This window comes from Manis pentadactyla, chromosome 9 (assembly GCF_030020395.1).
Source record: "Manis pentadactyla isolate mManPen7 chromosome 9, mManPen7.hap1, whole genome shotgun sequence".
Lineage (NCBI taxonomy): Eukaryota > Metazoa > Chordata > Mammalia > Pholidota > Manidae > Manis > Manis pentadactyla.
Genome location: NC_080027.1, coordinates 50,655,042 through 50,676,249, shown reverse-complemented (window position 1 = coordinate 50,676,249; position 21,208 = coordinate 50,655,042). Strand labels below are relative to the sequence as shown.

The 21,208-nt window shown below is 40.3% G+C and overlaps 1 protein-coding gene across 14 annotated transcripts in view; it reads left to right on the top strand.

The window, feature by feature from the left end:
• IRAG1 (inositol 1,4,5-triphosphate receptor associated 1) overlaps positions 1–21,208 on the top strand; it is a 128,302-nt gene that overhangs the window by 87,115 nt on the left and 19,979 nt on the right. For all 14 annotated transcript variants that reach the window (XM_036918005.2, XM_036918004.2, XM_057507374.1 and 11 more), the window contains 5 exons: positions 4,930–5,053; positions 9,188–9,218; positions 11,571–11,711; positions 12,203–12,334; positions 14,383–14,524. In XM_036918005.2, coding sequence (XP_036773900.2) covers positions 4,930–5,053; positions 9,188–9,218; positions 11,571–11,711; positions 12,203–12,334; positions 14,383–14,524 — 570 coding nt within the window. The remainder of the gene's footprint in view (positions 1–4,929; positions 5,054–9,187; positions 9,219–11,570; positions 11,712–12,202; positions 12,335–14,382; positions 14,525–21,208) is intronic.

Sequence of the window (21,208 nt, the reverse complement as noted above, 5' to 3'; positions counted from 1 at the left end):
TCTTTTGACCTTAGTATTTTTGTATAGTTGCCATGCCATTTGTTTTTATTTTATTTCTTTTTGATATGGATATTTCTATGTGGATTTTCTTTTTACCTAGATATATTATTTAGGTTAATCTTCATTGACTCCTTGCTACGTATCTGAGATTTCTGTTCTTCCTGCAATGCTGAGGATCAGGTGGCTTGTGTCTGCTTTGTTACTGCTTGGGTGGTGGGGAAAAGGGGAAGTTCAGTTGGGTCTGTGGGCAGTGGTGTTTGTGGGACTGGTTTCTGTTCTTGTTCTATAACTTTGTTCATAGTCCAACACTTCAGTTTTTTTTTGCAAAAAAGTGGTGACATATTTTATTCCTTTGAGAGGGTAGTAGTGAGTTATATATTATTTTACCAATTTAGGATAGGATTATAGAGACAGTTGTTTATTTTCCAGACTTGACCCAACTATTCCCAGAAGCCGCTCTCACTCCCTGCCAGGTAAAGGAAGGAAAAACTAGGCAAAATCTAAGGAGTCTGACCACTGTGCTATTTTCAGAATTGGGGGCAGGATACAGCTTCATCTGGGGCTTTCCATATGTCACCTGACACTCACTCCATCAGATGGACTAGTTTTATTTATTTTCTCTTTCATCTTCCTTTCTGGTAAATCCTTCCACATTGTTCAAGATAATCAGCTCTGGTAGAATACTGTGCAATCATTCCATCTTTCCTCTCCTCTCCTTCTCTGCAAGAAAAGCAAACAGCAGCACAGGCCATTTTTTTCTCTTGTTGGAATGTTGTTATGTTATATGGAGATCCTTCTGCTCTGGAGAAACTCTCTGCATCTCCTCCAAAGGCTGTCTGCTCACCTGCTTAGTTCTCTTTCCTTCCCATCCCGTAGTATTGCACTCCTTGTCAGAACTTTTCCTCTTACATCTTCCCCTCAGTACTGATTCTTTGAGGGAAGAAGAAAAGGCTTCCAAGAATGAGAGCTTTACATTTATTCCTAGTAAGTTCTGTCTTTCTCTGGTGGTTATTTTTTTTTTTTGGTATCATTAATCTACAATTACATGAAGGACATTATGTTTACTAGGCTCCCCCCTTCACCAAATCCCCCCCACATACCCCTTCACAGTCATTGTCCATCAGCGTAGTAAGATGTTTGCATGAAATATCTTTTTCCATCCCTTGACTTTTAATCTGTGCATGTATTTGGGTTTGAGGTGAGTCTCTTGTAAGCAGCATATAGATGGGTCTTGCTTTTTTATCCATTCTATTACTCTGTGTCTTTTGATTGGTGCATTCAGTCCATTTACATTTAGGGTGATTATTGAAAGATATGTACTTATTGCCATTGCAGGCTTTAAGTTTGCGGTTACCAAAGGTTCAAGGTTAGCTTCTTTACTATCTTACTGTCTAACTTAACTCTTTGAGCAATTATAAACACTGTCTGATGATTCTTTATTTCTCTCCCTTCTTATTCCTCCTCCTCCATTCTTCATATGTTGGATGTTTTGTTTTGTGCTCTTTTTAGGAGTGTTCCCATCTAGAGCAGTCCCTCTAAGACACCCTGTAGAGGTGTTTTGTGGGAGGCAAATTCCCTCAACTTTTGCTTCTCTGGGAATTGTTTAATCCCTCCTTCATATTTAAATGATAATCGTGCTGGATACAGTATTCTTGGTTCAAGGCCCTTCTGTTTTATTGCATTAAATATATCATGCCATTCTCTTCTGGCCTGTAAGGTTTCTGTTGAGAAGTCTGATGGGTTTTCCTTTGTAGGTGACCTTTTTTTTCTCTCTGACTGCCTTTAATACTCTTTCCTTGTCTTTGATCTTTGCCATTTTAATTATTATGTGTCTTGGTGTTGCCCTCCTTGGGTCCCTTGTCATGGGAGTTCTGTGTGCTTCTGTGGTCTGAGAGGCCATTTCCTCCCCTAGTTTTCAGCAATTATTTCTTCAAAGGCACTTTCTATCCCTTTTTCTCTCTCTTCTTCTTCTGGTACTCCTATGATGCGAATATTGTTCCGTTTCAATTGGTCACACAGTTCTCTTAATATTCTTTCATTCCTGGAGATCCTTTTATCTCTTTCTGCATCAGCTTCTCTGCATTCCTGTTCTCTGATTTCTAGTCCATTAATGGTCTCTTGCATCTCGTCCATTCTGCTTTGAAGTCCTTCCAGAGATTGTTTTATTTCTGTATTCTTCCTCCTTAGTTCTTGCATATTTTTCTGCAAGTTCATCAGCATGGTTATGACTTTTGTTTTGAATTCTTTTTCAGGAAGATTGGTTAAATCTATCTCCCCAGATTCCTTCTCAGGGGAAGATGTGGAAGATGTCTGAGTTAGTCTGGTCTGGATCAAATTTTTTTGCCTTTTCATGTTGATAGATGCAGTGGTATGCTGTTGACTTGTCTGTCAGCTGGGCTATGGAGGAAGCTCCCTTGCTGTGGGTGTGGCCAGCCTCAGGCTGCTGCTCTGATATGGTGGGGCCCCGGAGGGGGAACAGACGGGGGGCTGTTTACCTCTGTGAGGGGTCTCAGAGCTGCTGCCCAGGGGGTTAGTGTGCCCAGAGTTCCCTGGGATTCCCAGCTGCTCGGCTAAGTGTCCCGGGACGCTTCTGTCCAGCTGTGGGGTCCCTGTCCCTTTAAGACTTTCAAAAAGCACTCGCTTTTCTTTGTCCCAGGGGCGCCGGCTGCGGGGACCCACTCACAGGTCTTACTGTCCTGTTTCCCTAGTTTCCAGCACCCCACGCATGCACTGTGTCTGTACTCTGGTGCTGATGGCTAGGGATGGCTATTTAGCAGTCCTGGGCTCCCTCTCCCTCCCTGCTCCAACTCCTCTCCTCCCACCGGGAGCTGGGGTGAGGGGCGCTCAGGTCCCACCAGGCCAGGGCTGGTATCTTACCCCCTTCGCCAGGCTCTGGGTTCTTGTGGGTGTGAATGTAGTCTGGCTGTTGTCCTGTGTCTTCTGGTCTCTCTTTTAGGGATAGTTATCTTTTTTGTATTTTCAAAAATATGTATGTTTTTGGGAGGAGATTCCCACTGTCCTACTCATGCTGCCATCTTGGCTCCACCTTTTTGTCTGGTGGTTAATTTTAAAGATTATTGCCTTTTCCTGTCTTTGAGAGTTGTGGGCATATTTTTGGTTGGTTTTCAGTTTTTTGTTGTTGTTATTATTGTTAATATGGTTGTTTGGGAGGAGGGTGGCTGGTTCTGGGACCCACCAGTTCTGAGATTACTCTTCAGATAGCTGTTTCAGCAGGGATAGAAACCTTAACTAGTTGATTAGCGGGTTGGGAGTGGGGCAAGAGTTCAACCCATGGGACTTTGCTAGGCAAAAGCCTGACATGGCTTTTGCTTTATTATTAGACCCCTAATGGTTCAGTTAATCATACAGATTTCTCAGGAGCCCAGTACTTAATTATGTCTCTGTTGGGTACAGTGAGATACATAAAGGTAGAGTAAGGCCAGAGATATCACAAGTTTTACCATCTGTCACATGGAAATTTCAGAGAACAATAAATGCCGGAACAGAACCCAAGAGGTGACAGTAGCTAAGAGAACATCTGGTCGAATTTTATATCAAATGTAGGATCACTGACTGCCTCTCCTCTGATAGATGGCCCTCTAGACTTTACTGGAACTCATGTTTTTGTAAAGCTCAAAGCATTTAAATATCTTTTACCTTGAGTCAAACTATAATTCCTCTTCTCTCTGCATGGTCTTCCTTGGTAAGGCTTCTAATTCACATGACTCCCAATCTTAGCTTCATTTAGATGGCTACCATAACTATGCCTATAGTCCTTATCTCTGTCCTGGTCTACAATTCTGGCAAATGACTGAGCAGGTTGGAAATCTGCTGGGTTAAAACCCATAAGAGATGGTAAAACATGGAATCCTGTAACGTCTTGCATGCAAATGGAAAGTAAGCATTGTATGGGATGAAGATAGCTGATTTTGCTCAAGTGAGAGTTGAGGCTTTTAATCCTAAGTGTACTGTGAATCCATAGTAAGGCACACCAAGTCTATGCTGCATGTATAGCACACATCAATGCCAGAGACATCTGCCAATGTCCTCCTGAGTAAGAGTTTACTAGGGCACATCTGGGCCTCTAGAGCAACAACAGCCAGAGTGTGAACAGGCAGAGGATGATTCGAGAGGCCATGGGCCACAGTGGGCCACAACGGGAAGTTGGGAAAACAGGGCTAGAACCTGGGGAAGAGAAGCTTTGGAATGGTACAAGAGCTATCTTCAAACAGGAGGAGGATTTATGGGAAAGAGAATACTTGGTTTGTTTTTCTGCCTCACAGCACAGAACTAAGATAGTTTCCAGAGATAACAAAAGGCTGCTCATTGGTTCTGTTGACTAGGAAGCATCTTTTTCTGAGATCTGTAAAAAAATCTAAATGACCTTTTCTTTACACTGGAAAAACTCTGTTTCTGTTTCTATCTATGCAATATGGAACCAGATGCTGATTTCTAGGTAGGATACAAGTGATGCAACTGTTGAACTCATTTGATGAAGAATAATTAAGCAACAGGCCTCCAGAGAAATCTGCCGAAGATAGGGGACCTCTCCAAACATTACAGCCAAAAAGCGAACCAGGTTCTAGTTATCAGAAACCAACCTCAGACCTCAGATACAAGAGCTTGTTACTGTGGGGAACAATGGGAAGAACATAAAATTTAGAGGAGATAGAATCAGTTTGAAGTCTGATTATGCCATTTACTAATTCTGTGACCTTAAGAAAGTTATTAGCCTTTCACAGTTTTGGTTTACGTATAAGAGGAATGATTAAGTGCTAGCTCACTGGGTCATCGAGAGGGTTACATAACAATGATAAAGCCTATGGCATATAACTAGGTTCTTATTAAAACTCTTGCTCACCCCCTGAAGCAAGTTACCAAAGGCACATTTCAAACAGACATTTTATAATTTAAGCACTTTTTTTTCAGGGCTCCCTTCTGAACTCACACCAGCTACTGAGGAAGAAGAGTCAAAAAGTGGCTTGGACGTGATGCCCAATATTTCTGATGTGCTGCTGCGAAAACTGCGGGTTCACAAGTCTCTCCCTGGAAGGTAAAATCAGGCCATAGGTTACAGATTGAATGTCCTCTGTGTTAGATGTTAGATGGGACAGCCCTGACTTTTAACCCCAGAAGGATCAATGTCAAATGGTCCAGACAGAGAGCTAATGCATCCAAAACAAAAAGAATGGTAAAGGCCCAGATGAGGTGGTCCCAAGTGAAAAAGCAGGTGGGGTTCATAGTTGGCCACAAGGGTCACCAGAGGCTCATGACAGCACAGGGTGGTGGGCATTGGACCAGGCAATATGGTTTCAATCCCAGATCCACCATGTCCCTATAATTGGGAAATTCTAGATCTGATATCTGCTCCAACCACCAGACCAGCCTCCCTACTCATGGCCTCAGCAGAGACTGTTTCCAGCTTGGGCCTTTGGTTAGGCCAAGATCTCTCTGGCCTTGGTTTGGAGCATGGGATAGATGGACAAATGGTCATGTAAGATGTCCTCCAACAGAAGGAAGCCAGAGCTTCAAGAGTCCTTTCCTGAACAGAAATATGGGAAGATTACACTTGAGTTTTAATATGAAGAAAAAATTGGTTTCATGTTCTATGTGGACTATGTGAATTGGGATTGGACCATATCAAGAAATAGCTCATAAGGTCAGCAAGTTGAATGGATTCAGTAGAAACACCAGGTCTGGAACTCGAATTAGGGATGTGGTCAATGGTTGATTAACAAGAATGCAAAGAGATGTCACTGGATGAGGTAGCCCAGAGTTAAACATTAACAGGAGCAATAAACTGTCATTTAATCAATAAATATTCATTGAATGCCTATTATGTACCATACAATAGAATGGAGAACAAACAGACATAGTCTCTTTTCTCATGGCACTTATATTCTAGGTGGGGAATCAAATAATATCAAGTAACCAAATGAATGATTTTGAATAACAAAGCTTCTAGGAAGACCATGAAATAGATACATATAGAGAATGACATGGGAATGGAACACTGGGTAGGGGGTTAAGGAAGGCCTCTATGATAAAATAGTAATTAATTAGAGATATGCAAATGACAAAAGAAGCTATCTATGCAAAGATTTTGGTGAAGAGATATCCAGACAAATAGCGCAGTAATTTCAATAAGTGGTGCTGGGGTGATCGGATAGCCACATGCAGAAGAGTAAATTGGAACCCTATATTCCACAACACACAAAAATTAACTCAAAATGGATGCTAGGCCTAACTATAAGAACTAACGCTATAAAACTGTTAGAAGAAAACAGGAGCAAACCTTCATGACCTTGGGTTAGTTCATGTTTCTTAGCTATGACACCAAAAGCACAAGCAGCAAGAGAATAAATAGATGAATGTATTTCATCAAAATTAAAAACTTCTGTGATGCAAAAGTACTATCAAGAAAGTGAAAAGACAACCCACAGAATGGGAGAAAATATTTGCAAATCATATATCTGATAAGGTACTTGTTCCCAGAATACATAGTAATAAAAAGACAACTGATTTTTTTTGATGGGTGAAGGAATTAAGTAGACATTTCTTCAATGAATATATATGAGGGGTCCAATAGACACAAGATAAGGTGCTCAATGTTATTAGTCATTAGCGAAATGCAAATCAAAATGATAATGAGATACCATTTCACATAACAATAACAAGTGTTGGTGAGGATGTGGAGGAATTAGAACCCTCAGTTAAATGGTGCAGCCACTTTGAAATAACAGTTTGGCAGTTCTTCAAAAAGTTGAACAGTTACCATATGGCCCAGCAATCCATTCCTAAGTATATTATAAAGAGAAATGAAAATATATGTCCATACAAAAACTTGTACACAAACATTCAATAACAGCACCTTCATAACAGCAAAAAAGTAGAAACAACCCAAATGTCCACCAACTGATGAATTGGTAAATGTAATGTATTCATATAATGGAATATTATTCAGCCATAAAAATGAAATACTGATATATGCTACATATGGATGAACCTTGAAAATGCTAAGCGAGAGAAGCCAGTTGCAAAAGACCACATGTTGTATGATTCCATTTATATGAAATATTCAGAATAGGGAAAGCCATAGAGACAGAAAATAGATTAGTGGTTGCCTAGGGTTGGGGGATAGAGGTCTGGGGGAGGTGGAGAGTGACTACTAATGAGCATGGGGTTTCTTTTTGGGATGATGAAAATGTTCTAAAATTAACTGTACTGATGGTTGTATAATTCTTTGAGTACACTAAAAACTACTGAATTATAAACTGTAAAAGGGTAAATATTATGTGATTTATATTTCAATAAATCTCTTTCAAAAGAGAATGGTGGAAAAAAGGAAATAACAGTAAATGCAAAGGTCCAGGGGCCACAATGAGATAAATATGTTTGAGGAGCAGAATGGCCAATGTGGCTGGAGATTGGGAAGAGGAGAAATTGACAGGCACCGGTTCACAGAGGGCCTTAATTGTATTCTAAGGCATATTAGTGGAGTTTGGATTCTGAGGCAAACAATGCCATCCAGAGTAGTTTCCCAGTGCATCATCAATTAGGACTCCATCTTGTTGGAGGCCTATAGCTCTGGCCCCTAGCTGCCTATTGCAGTTCACAAGGCATAGCTCTTTGCATAAGGAGTTGGCCATGTCATGTGGCTCTTTCACCTAAATCACACCTCTCTGACTCCTCAGGGCTTTGTACATTTTTTATAAAGTTGTGTTCTATAGCAAAAAAGCAAAAAGTGAGACATCAAAATTTTTTAAATGTTTGGTTAATAATTGATGAAAATACAGAAATTTCACATACTATCCAAACAAAGCCAGGAGTCAAAGGCAAGCTCAGTGAGTTTTGATAAACATTTAAAGAACATGTGCATGCTCTATATGACAGTTAAGATTACGTTGGCTGGCCCACAGAGGAAAGGGCGTGACGATGGGGTTGTGACAAGAATTGTAAGCATCAAACATCTTTGCCGTTGTTTATCCCATGCTCTGTACTCTGCTGACTTGATGGCCATGGGGTCTTGTTGCCTCATCCTGACAGGAAGGCATTCACAGTCCCTCGTCAGGGATGAGAACCAGCCCCTTGCAGAGAGAGCTGACCTCTACCTTTGCTCTTGGGGTCCCTCCACACCCATCAAAAGGAGGAAGCTGTGTTTCCTGAGAATCTTATCAATGGTATGCTCTTTTGCCAAGTCCTGTGATGCTGGTAGGACCTCTCCTGGTCTTCCTACTCCAGCACAGGAAGGGGCCCACACATTATTTACACTGGGCTTCAGAACAAGGCGAATTTTAGTTTCCAGCAAGAACAGTAGTAGCAGCAAGAGCATGCAGATGAAAGGACTCTTGCTGTGGGGACCACAAGCAAAGGGGACCTCTCAGAGTGACATGCCTGTGCCAGCTGGGGCTCTGATCCCAGCCATCCGAGGTGGTTCTCCCTGCGGAGAAGAGCTTAGGCCACTCTTCCCTACCTTTTATTCTCTGGCCCACATGCACCTTTGTTACCACCTGCAGAGAGAGGAGAGTCAAGCTTTGCAGACCTGAGGTAGCCTCCCAAAATTATAATGGCTACTCAGATATGTATAGTTTATAAAGTATGTAGCACATGTAGTTACTTATTAGGTCCTCACAACAAGCCTGTGATTTAGTAATAACAATAGCTACCATCTTCTGAATGCCTACTGAGTATGGGTGTTATGTGTATATACACACATGTACACATAGAATATATGCATTTATACATATATACACACATATATATGGATATAATATATATGTGAATATATACACAACATACATACATATATATATACACACACACACACACTTATACATACATACATATATTCCTTAAGACCCCTGCAAAGTAGATATTATTATTTCCATTTCACAGATGAGCAAACTTGTAAATAACTTGTTCAAAGTCATAAATAGTAGTGGCACTGATGGAAGACTGACACCCCCAGGACCTAATATTTTCCACCACTTCCTCCATAGGAGTCAATATCTGGACAATTATTCCATGGGTTACAGAGCTCACACAAAGGGTACCCTGCATCTTTTCCAGCTCAGCAATTTTGTGTACTCAATTCCTGGAAACACATGGTCTGCTGCTTGTTCAAAGTCACCTTTTGGTATTTCATAGGTTGGATAAAGTTTATTCGCATGTCTTTTCTTTTTCACAGTGCCCCTCCACTCACTGAAAAGGAAGTTGAGGTAAGTAACTCTAGTGCTTTATAAAATTTAATGCCTGGGCTTGACTGGGTTTATTAAAAACATTCCCTTCTCCAGCCTTTGCCCCTCACATTTTCACACAAAAATGAGAATAAGTGACAATGGGGCAATATGGACATCACGATCAGTCCTACTGAACCACTCACATCTCCTACTCCAGTTAATGGAAGCTTTTGACAAATTTGGTCAGAGATGAGAAGGTAGTTGGATATTCCACATTCCTTCAAGGACTGTTGATGTTCTTTAAAAGTATGACTTAGATACATAAAGTCAGATGAGAGGCTGCAGAACTGAATCTAATTTTTTCAAAATTATTAAAAAATGGTCAGATTTTAAGTTTCAAACTTTGGTCTGGATGAAGAAGGTTCTTCCCTTCTGAGGGCTTCACACATAAGGAAGCTAGTTCAGATAAGGTGGGAAGCTGTACTGTCGGCACTCCTGCCTTCCTGACTCTTTCATTATCCCCTTGGGCCTCTTTGTCTCTTTGGAGATGCTGCCCAATGGGGTGGTGAGAGCTGAGAGGAATTCTTCTGCATTTTTTTCTGGTAAAGGTGTAGATGGACAAAGGGAATGCCTCTGAGGTGAAATGGTGAGGACCTCTAATGCCAGCACTATTTTGTTTCCAAGACAATTATGTCAGAGTTATAGAAGGAAGAGAGCAAGAATATGGATGATTCCCAAATCTCTTCCTTCCAGGTTGGGAGGATGAAATGTTTTATAGTCTTTACAGCATGGTTTGTCATTGATAACAAGAAAATGAACATACCTTCCTGAGACCCAGTGGACCACATAAACAGAGGAAGACAGACAATGTGAAATCTGCCATAGATAGTAATAATTATCTTGCACACAGATGTTGCACTTACAGTTCATAACACACTAATATCCATCCCCGTCAGCTCTGAGAAACAGGTACAGCAAGAATTAGAACAAAGGAGGAAACTGAGTGATTCAAAACTTACCCAAGGTCTCAGAATCAGTGCTTAGCAGAACCAACATATGGACCCAAGTGTTCTGAGTGAATTCAGAACTCATGTCATACTGCCATGAAAGGGATAATCCAGGTATAGGGAACTAAAGATTGAGCATTACTGAAGAACTTAACTGGACTGAGATTTCTGTAGGACAAAGAATCTCCACCTATGAATATTAGTGAAGATGAGCTATAGGTAGATGGTTTAAGGGCCAGCTCCTGTCCTCAGATGTATGCTAACACAAGCAGTGCTCAGCAAGCTGAAAGTAGCACAGGTTATGGAATCAGATAGTCTGAGGTTGAATCCTGGCTCTGCTACTCCCTCTGTCACCCTGAACAAGTTAATGACCTCTCTGTTCTCAGTTTCTTTACCCATAAAGTAGACATAACAGTTCCTACCACACAGGGTTGTTGCAGGATTAAATAAGCTAAGGTGCATAAAACTCACATTAGTGCTAGCATATAGTAGATGCTCATAAAAGGCTTTCAATACTGTCATCATTGTTGTTATTGAGTCACTCAGGGCCTTCAGTTCTCTATCAGGAGATGTCTGCCCACTGTGGGCAATGACACACAAGCTTCAAAAGCTCAGGCAGAATTAGCTCACCCCAAAGGTATAAATCTGCTACCACTTGACTCAGGCAGGGCAAATGAAAGCTATAAAAATGAAGGTTATTGCTTGCTTCCTATGTAAAGTCCATCTGTCTCTTTCTCTTCCACAGTAGTTTCCTATTCTACCAGGAATCCCATATATGATCAATACCACCTTTCAAAGTTTCATTCATGCAGCCTACATTTTTGGCATGGATTATTTGTTCCAGAAAGTTTCTCCCAGCAGAATCCTACTTGGCTTTATTTAATCTCCTGGTAGATTCTTAAAGCTGTTTCCAATGTAGGATTCAGAATACTCAGGCAAAGTGGCTGAACTTTGCTTTAAGTCAACAGGCTTACATCCCAAATGGGTTTTTTTAAATACAGTGGTTTCATGCAAAACCCATGTGTAATAAATCCTAGCATGAATCCAAACTGCTTACATAATCAGCTGTGTTCGCCTGAATTTATCTAAACCCAAATGCAGGATGTTATTTTCTTGAAATTCAGGAAAAAGCGAGTGTTATTCTCTTATTATTTTTCACTAAAATGCATTTGGTCTTCAGGTCCTGGGAAGCACCTAGCATGGACCTCAGGTTCTATTTCACCATTTTTTATGCAGTTTACTATGAAGGGAGAGTCTCACTTGTACATGGCTGCTTTGATGATTTGTTCCAGGAACATAAATGTTCATGAAAGAAACACACCTGCAGCATTATTCTCTGCAGTAACTCCTCCTAGCACCTCTTCCACACTCTTGTTTCCAACAGAACGTGTTTGTACAACTGTCCTTGGCCTTTAGAAATGACAGTTATACCCTGGAATCTAGAATTAACCAGGCTGAAAGGGAACGCAACCTGACAGAGGAGAACACAGAAAAGGAACTGGAAAACTTCAAAGCTTCCATTACGGTAATGTGAAGCCTGACTGGGGAAATCCATGGAGGAGGGACTGACTACAAGGCCTATGTCAAGTGTCCTGCTTTCCTCAGTCACCGAGTAGAGGCTCTTGAAGTGAGAAATCAGGCCAAGGCCCTAAAGCCAAACAGTCTTCCTCAGAGAGCTGGGAGCTGCTGAGGCAGAGATCCTGAAGCCCTGGTTACTTCAGGGTTGTAGGCAAGGACTCTGAGTTCTTGGGAGCTCCTCAGGAAGGGGCTGGGTGAACTGGGATGGCACAGGGAGCTCCTTGGGGACCAAGAGACCTGGATGTGAGTCCCTTCTTTCAGGCCAACCAGGTATAGAGTGTCAATATTAGGCTTCTCCAATCCCCAGAAGAAATTGTAGCCTGGGCTCTGAAGAAGCCACCCCTTTCAGCTAGGATGCAGACCAGGGCTCATCTTCTGAGAACCTAAGTCAGTCTTGGTATGAGAGGACCCCAAGTGATGTTTCTTCTCACTCTTCAGTCCTCAGCTTCACTCTGGCACCACTGTGAGCACCGAGAGACCTACCAGAAGCTGCTGGAGGACATTTCTGTCTTGCACCGCCTGTCTGCCCGCCTCTCCAGCCGAGCTGAGATGGTTGGGGCTGTCCGCCAGGTGAGCCTAACCAGCTCCCATCCCTTCTGACTGGCTCTGCTCTGCCCACAGTAACTAGAGCAATAATGTAAGCAGTGACAACTACAGATACCACTTATTGGTGGCTTCCTATGTGCCAAACATCTCATGTACATTGTGATTTTTTCAGAGTATTTTTGGCAGACAACTGAACCTCAAGCTGCTCCTTGAGAAGAGCTTTCTGTGGGCACATAAGTTTGAGAACTACTGTGTACTACCTTCCTTCCTTGGAGATTTCTAATACATATTGGCATAATTAAGGCTTCAGGAAGTCCTATAGTGAGGAAGCCTGTTTAACTTTACCTATGTATTTCCCAAGTGTATTTGACAGAAGAACCACCTCCCCTTTTATTTTTCTCACAAATACCTATTCAACTCATACGCAACTAGTACTTGGCAAAACATACTTTAGGAAAAACTACTTCATATCATTTAATCTTCCCAGCAACCCTGTGAAGTAAATATCTTTATCCCCTGATGAAGACATACCATCTCAGAAAGGTACTAGTACTAGTGAGTGGCAAAGCTGGCTTCAAGCCCAGGTCTGGCTCCCTCACAGTCACTTTGAAGTCCTGAGGCACACAGGACACCACCCTGGTCCAGGATGGTGTGTGGAATCAGACTGCCTAAGGTCTAATCCAGCCTCCACCATGATTCACTGTGTGGCCTTGGGCCAGTTACCTGGTTCTTTGTGCTCCAGCCTCTCCAACCACAAATGCAGATGATAGCATCTGCTATAGAGTTACTGCAATACCTTGAAAGCACCTACATATTATCAACACTGCTGCTCTGGCCGTGGACCCATGTCCTGCTGCATTGGTTGCATCAGCAGGGTGTTCCTGGGGCACAGCCTGAAGCATTTCTTATAGAACACTGGAAGGACTAGCCTCTGGGCTCTCCCACCCCTGTGTTCTTCAGGGAAAGGGTGCCTAGCTCAGCAGCAGCACCCAGGAAGTCACTCCAGCTGGGAGCAGCAATAAAGGGAGAGCTTGAGGGAAGTAGCCTGTCTCAGTACATGGCTGCAGGGAATTTTTCCAAGGAATGGTCACTGATCATGTCCTTGCAGAGCGGGCAGGCCCTGGGCTAGGCATTCTGAGGGATCTAAGGAAGATAAGCAGAGAAAACTCTTCCTCATTCTGAGGAGCCTTCCTTCCCAAACATGTTTCTCAGCCCACCTGTTGCTTACTAGTCTTCACCTTCTCTGACTGGCACCCCCACCCGTAGCTTCCCTGTCTCAGTCCTCACCTTTCTCTCTGGTTCCACCAGACTGGTTAGGCACCTGTCTTCTCTTTCCTGTTGCTCTCACTGCCACCAGTCTCTTTCCCTTCTATCTAGTCTCCACTGGTGGCCTGATTTCTCACTCCCTTATTTTAAGACATTTGATGACTCCTCTTTTCCTTCAGAAAGAGTCCAGATTCCTTAGTTTAACATTCAAGGTCCTTCCCAACCCAGCCCTAACTACTTTTCTTCTTGTGAACAAACACAACCACTTGCTGATTCCTACATAAGTAGGATGACCTGTGCTTTCCCAGTTTTCCAGTCCTGGTATGTGCCTATTGTCTCACCATAATTCTTAGTAGCACCCCTTTTCACTCTTTAAAGACTCTTGTCTGGAGGATAAATCCTCACCTAGATACAAGCCCTACAATGTCCTACCTTTGCACCTTTGCTCTGAGAGTTCCCTGGCCTGAATGCTTTTTGTCCCTCTTGCCCATATCTACATGCCCAGATGCCTACTTCCTACATCCACTTCATGTCATCTGCATGAATCCTCCCTGACTCATTCTCTGCAAACAGAGATGTCTCTCACACCTCTTATCTCCTGAAGCATTGTAGCTATACCTGTTCTGGTTCTCCTCCTGAGTTCCCTTCTCAGCCCACATGGCAGACAGCAAACTCTTAGAGGGCAGAAGCACATCTGATTGCTCCCTGTATCCTTTCCATTCTCCATCCCAGAGCCTCACTCAGAGCAAACAAGTGCAGAGGAGCCTTTCCAAATGCCCTTGTGCTCATACTGTCCTTCCTTGCAGGAGAAGCGCATGTCAAAGGCAACAGAGGTGATGATGCAGTATGTGGAGAATCTGAAGAGGACATATGAGAAAGACCATGCAGAGCTCATGGAGTTTAAAAAACTTGCAAATCAGAATTCAAGTCGTACCTGTGGCCCCTCTGGTAAGGAACTGGGCTCCTGTCTCCATCTTGGCCCTGCAGTGTAGGTCCTTGATGACTTAAGCTAGGATCACATCTATTAGAGCAACCCCAGACCTGCTTCAGGTTAAGCAAGGGCTCACTGCCTCTGTCCAGTGTGCCCACAGGAGCCCCACAGCAGCTGCTCCAGTGAGCCTGGAGCCAGAAAACATGAATGACCCAAAGCAACTCTTGACTCCTGACACGATTAATGAGAGCTGCTGATCATTGTCACAAAGCTGACACTGTCATGAGCTGCAAGAGCTCATTCTACTTTGAGAGAGTGACAGACCCTAGACCCTATAGTCTTTGTGCTTCTGAGTCCCCCTTTAGGCAGTACATGCTAAGGAATTTGGACTCGATCCTAGAAAGCATTAGGGATCCAACCAAATATTTTAGTTGGGAAAATGACATGATCATACGGAGTTTAGAAGGGTCCCTCTGACTATGGTGTGTTCCCTCTGACTATAGTTACATTACTGGGGCAAAAAAAGAGACAGGGAAAGCTATTAAACTACTATCACACCATTTCAGGTGAAAGATGAAGTATGGGCAGCAGGGGAAGAGTAAGAGCTTGGCTAAAGGAAATATTGCTGAGATAAACAGATAAATAGCAGTCTCATCGGGTAAGAAAAATGTTTTAAGGAACTATTCTTTTTTTAAAAAAGCAATCTATATGAATTGCTATAGAAGCACAGAGGAAGGGCCACATGATTCTGCTTCAGGGAGTCAAGAAAAGTTTTACAGTGGGATAGCATCTGGGCAGTGTTTTAAAGTAAAAATAGAAGTTCTTGAGATAGAAGGTGGAAGTACATCCTAGGTGGAGGAAACATCACGTACAAAGTTGTAGGGTTAGGAAGGAAAGAATGTGAAACAAATAGTTTGGTGTAGCTACAGTGTTGGAGTATGATGTTGACAGGTGGGAGGTAACCCTTGCTAGGCCAGGGCCACATGCCAGGCCATTTGTCCTATAGGAACTGGGAGGCACCAGTAAGCTTATGCCACCTGACATGGTCAGATTTAATTTTTAGAAGATTGCTCTGACTTCAGAGTAAGCAGTGCATTAGGAGAATGTAGACATTGAGTTAGGAGCACTTGCACCCTTAGACCAGGACCTCTCCTTGTAAACTGTCAGGGTTTGGGCTCTGGCTAATAAGGATGGTGTTAGCAGGAGAAAACAGACCTTTTAGTGACAGGAATCTCTGTAGAATGCAAACATCCATGTTACCAAGAGTAGGAGGAGGGAAAGTACAGAAAATTTAACAGATGGAAAAACCTTTATAAACAGGAGGTTTCACAAGTTTCCTGGGAAATGTCAGTGATACTTCCCAGAGTCCAAAGGCTGTACACATGCTCCAGACTGCCTGATTTGGATCTTGGCTGCAAGACTCCTGACCCATATGCATCTGAGCCTCTAACAAACTGCTCTCTGTCATTGTTGGGGAAACTTGCCACTAAGGAAATCCTAACATGTGGGCTCTTGGATTATTGTCTGTAAGGTTCAAGGTCTCCTGGGAACTACCTTACCCAAGATTTATAGAATGAACAGTTACCCGTGAGTCTCATTCATTTATTCATTCTACAGACATTATTGAACACCACAGGTGTACCCTACATGATACTGGAATATAGAGATAAAGGGTACACAGTCCCTGACACAAAGGACTTCCAACCTGTGAAGAGGACAGGAAGTGTAACCTGTGCTGTGATAGAAGTAAGCACACTTCCATGGAAAGCTCACCACAGAGCCTCACATTCAGTTTGGGAGGATGAAAAAAGTACTTACAATAAGAAGGAAGATGGTAGCTGAGTCTTGAATGGTCAATAAGTGTTTTTCAGACATTTGTTTCCACCCCACTGATTTTCAGTTTGGGCTGGTGTCGAAAGGCTAGCACCTACCCAACAGGTGTATCTATCAGATACTCTACAACCACTCCCTACTAGTCACTGGTTTTAGGCCTCTGTAGGACTCTTGGCAATCTTTGCTATGCCTGAGACTCTGAAAGATATCTGACTTAAAGAAAGGTGATAATATATTTAAAAGAAAAAAAAATCTATTATTTTTTTCTGAATATGAAATGTTGATTGTATGCATTTTGGATTATATCCTTAATATGGGTGTCCAGAAGTATAAATGGTAGCTCAGGAGAAAGAAATATTTGTAAGGTTCTGAAACCAAATTATTCCCAAGTAACTCATTTATATTTCCATTTAATGAGCAACAAAAATGTCCAATTCATTGTGACATTGACATTCTTGTTCTTTCTTAAAAATATTTTTGACTTTGGGCCAAAATTGTAATTCATCTCATATTTGAGTTTATAATTTTGACTTTTTCAAATGTTTATTAGACATCTGTATTTCCACTTTTGTAAATTATTTAATTACTATCTTTTGCCCACTTGTAAGATGGGTGTTTTATTAATTTGTATGAACTCTTCATATATAAAGACTAGTCTCTGGCTCTGCTACTTTGGCTAACTGGATAACTTGAAAATCCTTTGACCACAGATACGTAGAAATTTCTGTTGGATAAAATAAAGCAAACATTAATCTAAAAGAATAGCTGAATCTACAAGAAAAGAAATGGAAATACTCAAGATATAAGAAAAGGGAACTGAAACCAAGCTGAGTCTACAGCTTCCTTGGGGACAAGTGTCAGCTTAAGTTATCTGATGTGCTAGGCTTTTGCACTTGCATGCAATCTGAGATGAGGTCTCAGACATGCACAGCAGAAAGTTGACTCTGAGATGCCTATGGAAATTTAAGACTTTCCAATAACATCTCCAGACAGAACTTGGACAAGAAAAAAACACCAAACAACAGAGAAACAAATCAAGCAAGTTTGTCTGCTTCACCCTGGACTCTAGCAGGAAAAAATACTTTTTCCTTCTTCATAGAGAAAGTGCATGCCTAAAAGTGTCATGACAGGAGTGATGATGTAATATGAAGAGAATCTGAAAATAACATCATGATGGTGATTTTAGGAACATTGTTAGAAGCAAACATAAAGCCACTCTAGAGAGACACATCCTCTGCCCAGGACACACAGGATTCCTCTATGTAAAGTCTCACTGAAGATGAGTTCACAACACAGAATTATAAAATACATAAGAAAGTAATCCACCCTGAGTGAGAAACATCAGACACATTAAACAACAGAACTATATCCTAAGAATCTTACATAATAAAACAATCTGATAAAATTTTAAAAATACATATGTTTAAAATTATTAGAGGCAGAAAAGAATGAGTCAAAAACATGAATAAAAGAATACAATTTAAAAAAGAATAAAATAGAACTCCTAGAAGTGAGAAAGGATCATGAAAATTAAAAATGCAGTAGTTTCATTGTGGTGGTTACTATAGTTGAGGCTGTTCTTCAGTATTCCAAATCTCTTCCTTCTGAGCATACTTCACCACATCCTTGAAATCAGATAGGCCCATGTGACTGGACAAATAAAATGTGAATAGAAGGACATGTTTCATATTTGAGCTGGGGCCTTTAAGAAACTAATGTGTAATTTGCTTTATGTTTCTTCTTCCTGACATGACAATCATCACTGCTTCAAAACAGTAGAAGCTCCATTAGCCTGAGTCCTGAGTGAGGAAATTCACAGCAGAGCCTGCTTCCAACTCAGAAGCAAATAGACATGTAGCATAAGCAAGAAATAAATCTTTCTTTTTATAAGCCATTAAGACTTTTGGGTTGTTTATTTGGGTAGCATAACCTAACTGATTGGTACTACAACATTTAAATTAGACCAGGTATAATTGAGGGAAAAAATTAATTAACTGGAAGATATATTTGAGGAAATTACCCAAAATGCATCTCAGAGAGATAAAATGATTAAAAACATGAGAGAAATGTTGTAAGATATGGAAGATGGAGTATAGACTGAGAAAGTTCCATATACATGTATTAGGAGACCCATAAAGAGAGAATGGGGGAAAGAAAATATTAAAAGGGATTTTACAGAATGTGAGAATTTTCCAGAACTAAAGAAAGGAATCACTGGATTCAGAAGGGACAGTGAATTCCACGCAGGAGAAATAAAAGTACATCTAAGAGAAACTGCAGGACACCAAAGACAAAGTGAAGATTTTAAAAGTAACCAGAAAGAGGTGACAGATTATTTACATAGGAATCATAGAACCAGAAGTCAATGAAGTGAATCTTCAAAGAGCTGAGAGGAAATAACTGTCAACTGAGAAAATGGTACACTTATTAGGAGATAATACAACCACCTGAAATAAGATGCAAGATTGAGAGCTAGGTAAAGATATTTTGACACAACAACTGAGAATTTTATCTCTCACAGGGCCTTGATAAAAGAAAAACTAAAGGATGTACTTAGGCAAAATGAAATTGAGATCAAAAGAAAGGAGAAGAATGCAAGGAATGGTGATCAAAAACATTTGTAAACATGGGTAAATCTCAACAAGCATTCACTGTTTAAAATAACAATCATAATGAAACATTTGAGATAAAAACAAAGTGAAATAAAAATACTGAAAAGCAATATAATTTAAGATGCAAGGGAGTTATCATTATTTTAGGATTATTAAGGAAAAGAATAGAGATCTTGATTAATTTTTAATTTAAAGTCACATAAAATGTTAAACATTTAAGTGGGCACACTAAAGATTAGAATAACTTCCAAAATCAATATGCAAGATGGGAGGGGTGGTTAGGAAAAAAATATCAATGAGTAAAGCAAGGTAAATAGAAAATATAAAATAAGATGGTAGAAATACAGCAATAATCACAAGAAATATAAACAGCTTAAACTCATTGGTTAATAGAATATCTCAGATTGGATTAAGAAAAAATCATGGCATCACAGAAATATGAACAATTGTAAGAGATTACTATGAAGAATTATATGTCAACAAGTTGAACAACCTAGAAGAAATGGATAAATTCCCAGAAACACGCAATCTCCAAAGACTAAACCAGGAAGAAACAGAAAATCTGAACATACCAATTACAAATAATGAAATTGAAGTGATAATCAAAAAACTTCCAACAGACAAAAGTCCAAGACTAGATGACTTCACAGGACAATTATGCCAAATGTTTAAAGTAGAGTTAATACCTATCCTTCTCAAACCATTCCAAAAAATTTAAGAGAAAAGAAAGCTTCCAAATTCATTCTACAAGGCCATCATTACCTTGATACCAAAACCAGACAAAGACATTATAAAAAAAGAAAATTATAGACCAATGTCTATGATAAACAAAGATGCAAAAATCCTCAACAAAATATTAATAAACTGAATGCAAAAATACATTAACAGGATCATTCACCACAACCAAGTAGGATTTATTCCAGGGATGCAAGGATGATTCAATATCCACAATCAATCAGTGTGATATACCACATTTAAAGATGAAGGATAAAAACCATACAGTCATCTCCATAGATACTGAAAAAGCATTTAACAAAATTCAGCAGCCATTCCTGATAAAAACTCCCAACAAAGTGGGTATAGAGTGAACATATCTAAACATAATGAAGGTCATATACAGCAAACCCACAGCTAACATCATACTCCATAACAAAAAGCTTAAAGCTTTTCCTCTAAGATCAGGAACAAGACAAGGACGCCCACTCTCACCACTTTTATTCAACATTGTATTGGAGGTCTTAGCCATAGCAATCAGAAAAGAAAAAAAGCATCCAGATTGGTAAGGGAGAAGTAAAACTGTCACTATTTACAGATATGATACTATATATATACAGAAACACCAAAGATCCACCAAAAATAAAACAATTAGAATAAATGAATTCAGTAAAGTCTCAGGGTACAAAGTCAATATACAAAAATTTGCTGCATTTCTATATATAAATAATGAACTCACAGGAAGAGAAATTAAGAAACAATACCATTTATAATTGCATCAGAAAGAATAAAATACCTAGGAATAAATTTAACCAAGGAGGTGACAGACCTGTACTCTGAAAACTGTAAGACACTGATGAAAGAAATTGAAGACACAAATAAATGGAAAGCTATTCCATGATAGTGGATAGGAAGAATTTTTAGAGTGGTCATTCTACTCTAGCATCTACAGATTCAATGCAAACCCTATGAATATGCCAATGGCATTTTTTGCAGAATTGGAGAAAATAATTCTAAAATTTGTATGAACTACAAAAAACACTGAATAGCCAAAGCAACATTGCTACATCAAACTAAAAACTGCATCAAACTAAAAACTTCTGCATAGCAAAGGAAATCATCAATAAAACAAAAGGCAACCTATTGTATGGGAGAATATATTTGCAAATGATATATCCAATAAAGGGCTAATATCTAAAATATATGAGGAACTCATACAACTCAACACCAAATAAAAAAATCCGATGAAAAAATGGGTAGAGTACGTGGATAGATATTTTTCCAAAGAAGACATACTGATGGCCAAAAGACATGTGAAAAGATCCTCAACATTGCTAATCATCAGGGAAATGCAAAATGAAACCAAAATGAGATATTGCTTCTCAACAGTCAGAAGGGTTAAGACAGGAAATAATAAGTGTTGGTGAGGATGTGGAAAAAAGGGAACCCTCATATATTACTGGTGGGATTGTAAATTGGTGCAGACACTAAGGAAAGCAGTATAGAAGTTTCTCAATAAACAAAAATAAAAATACTATACAA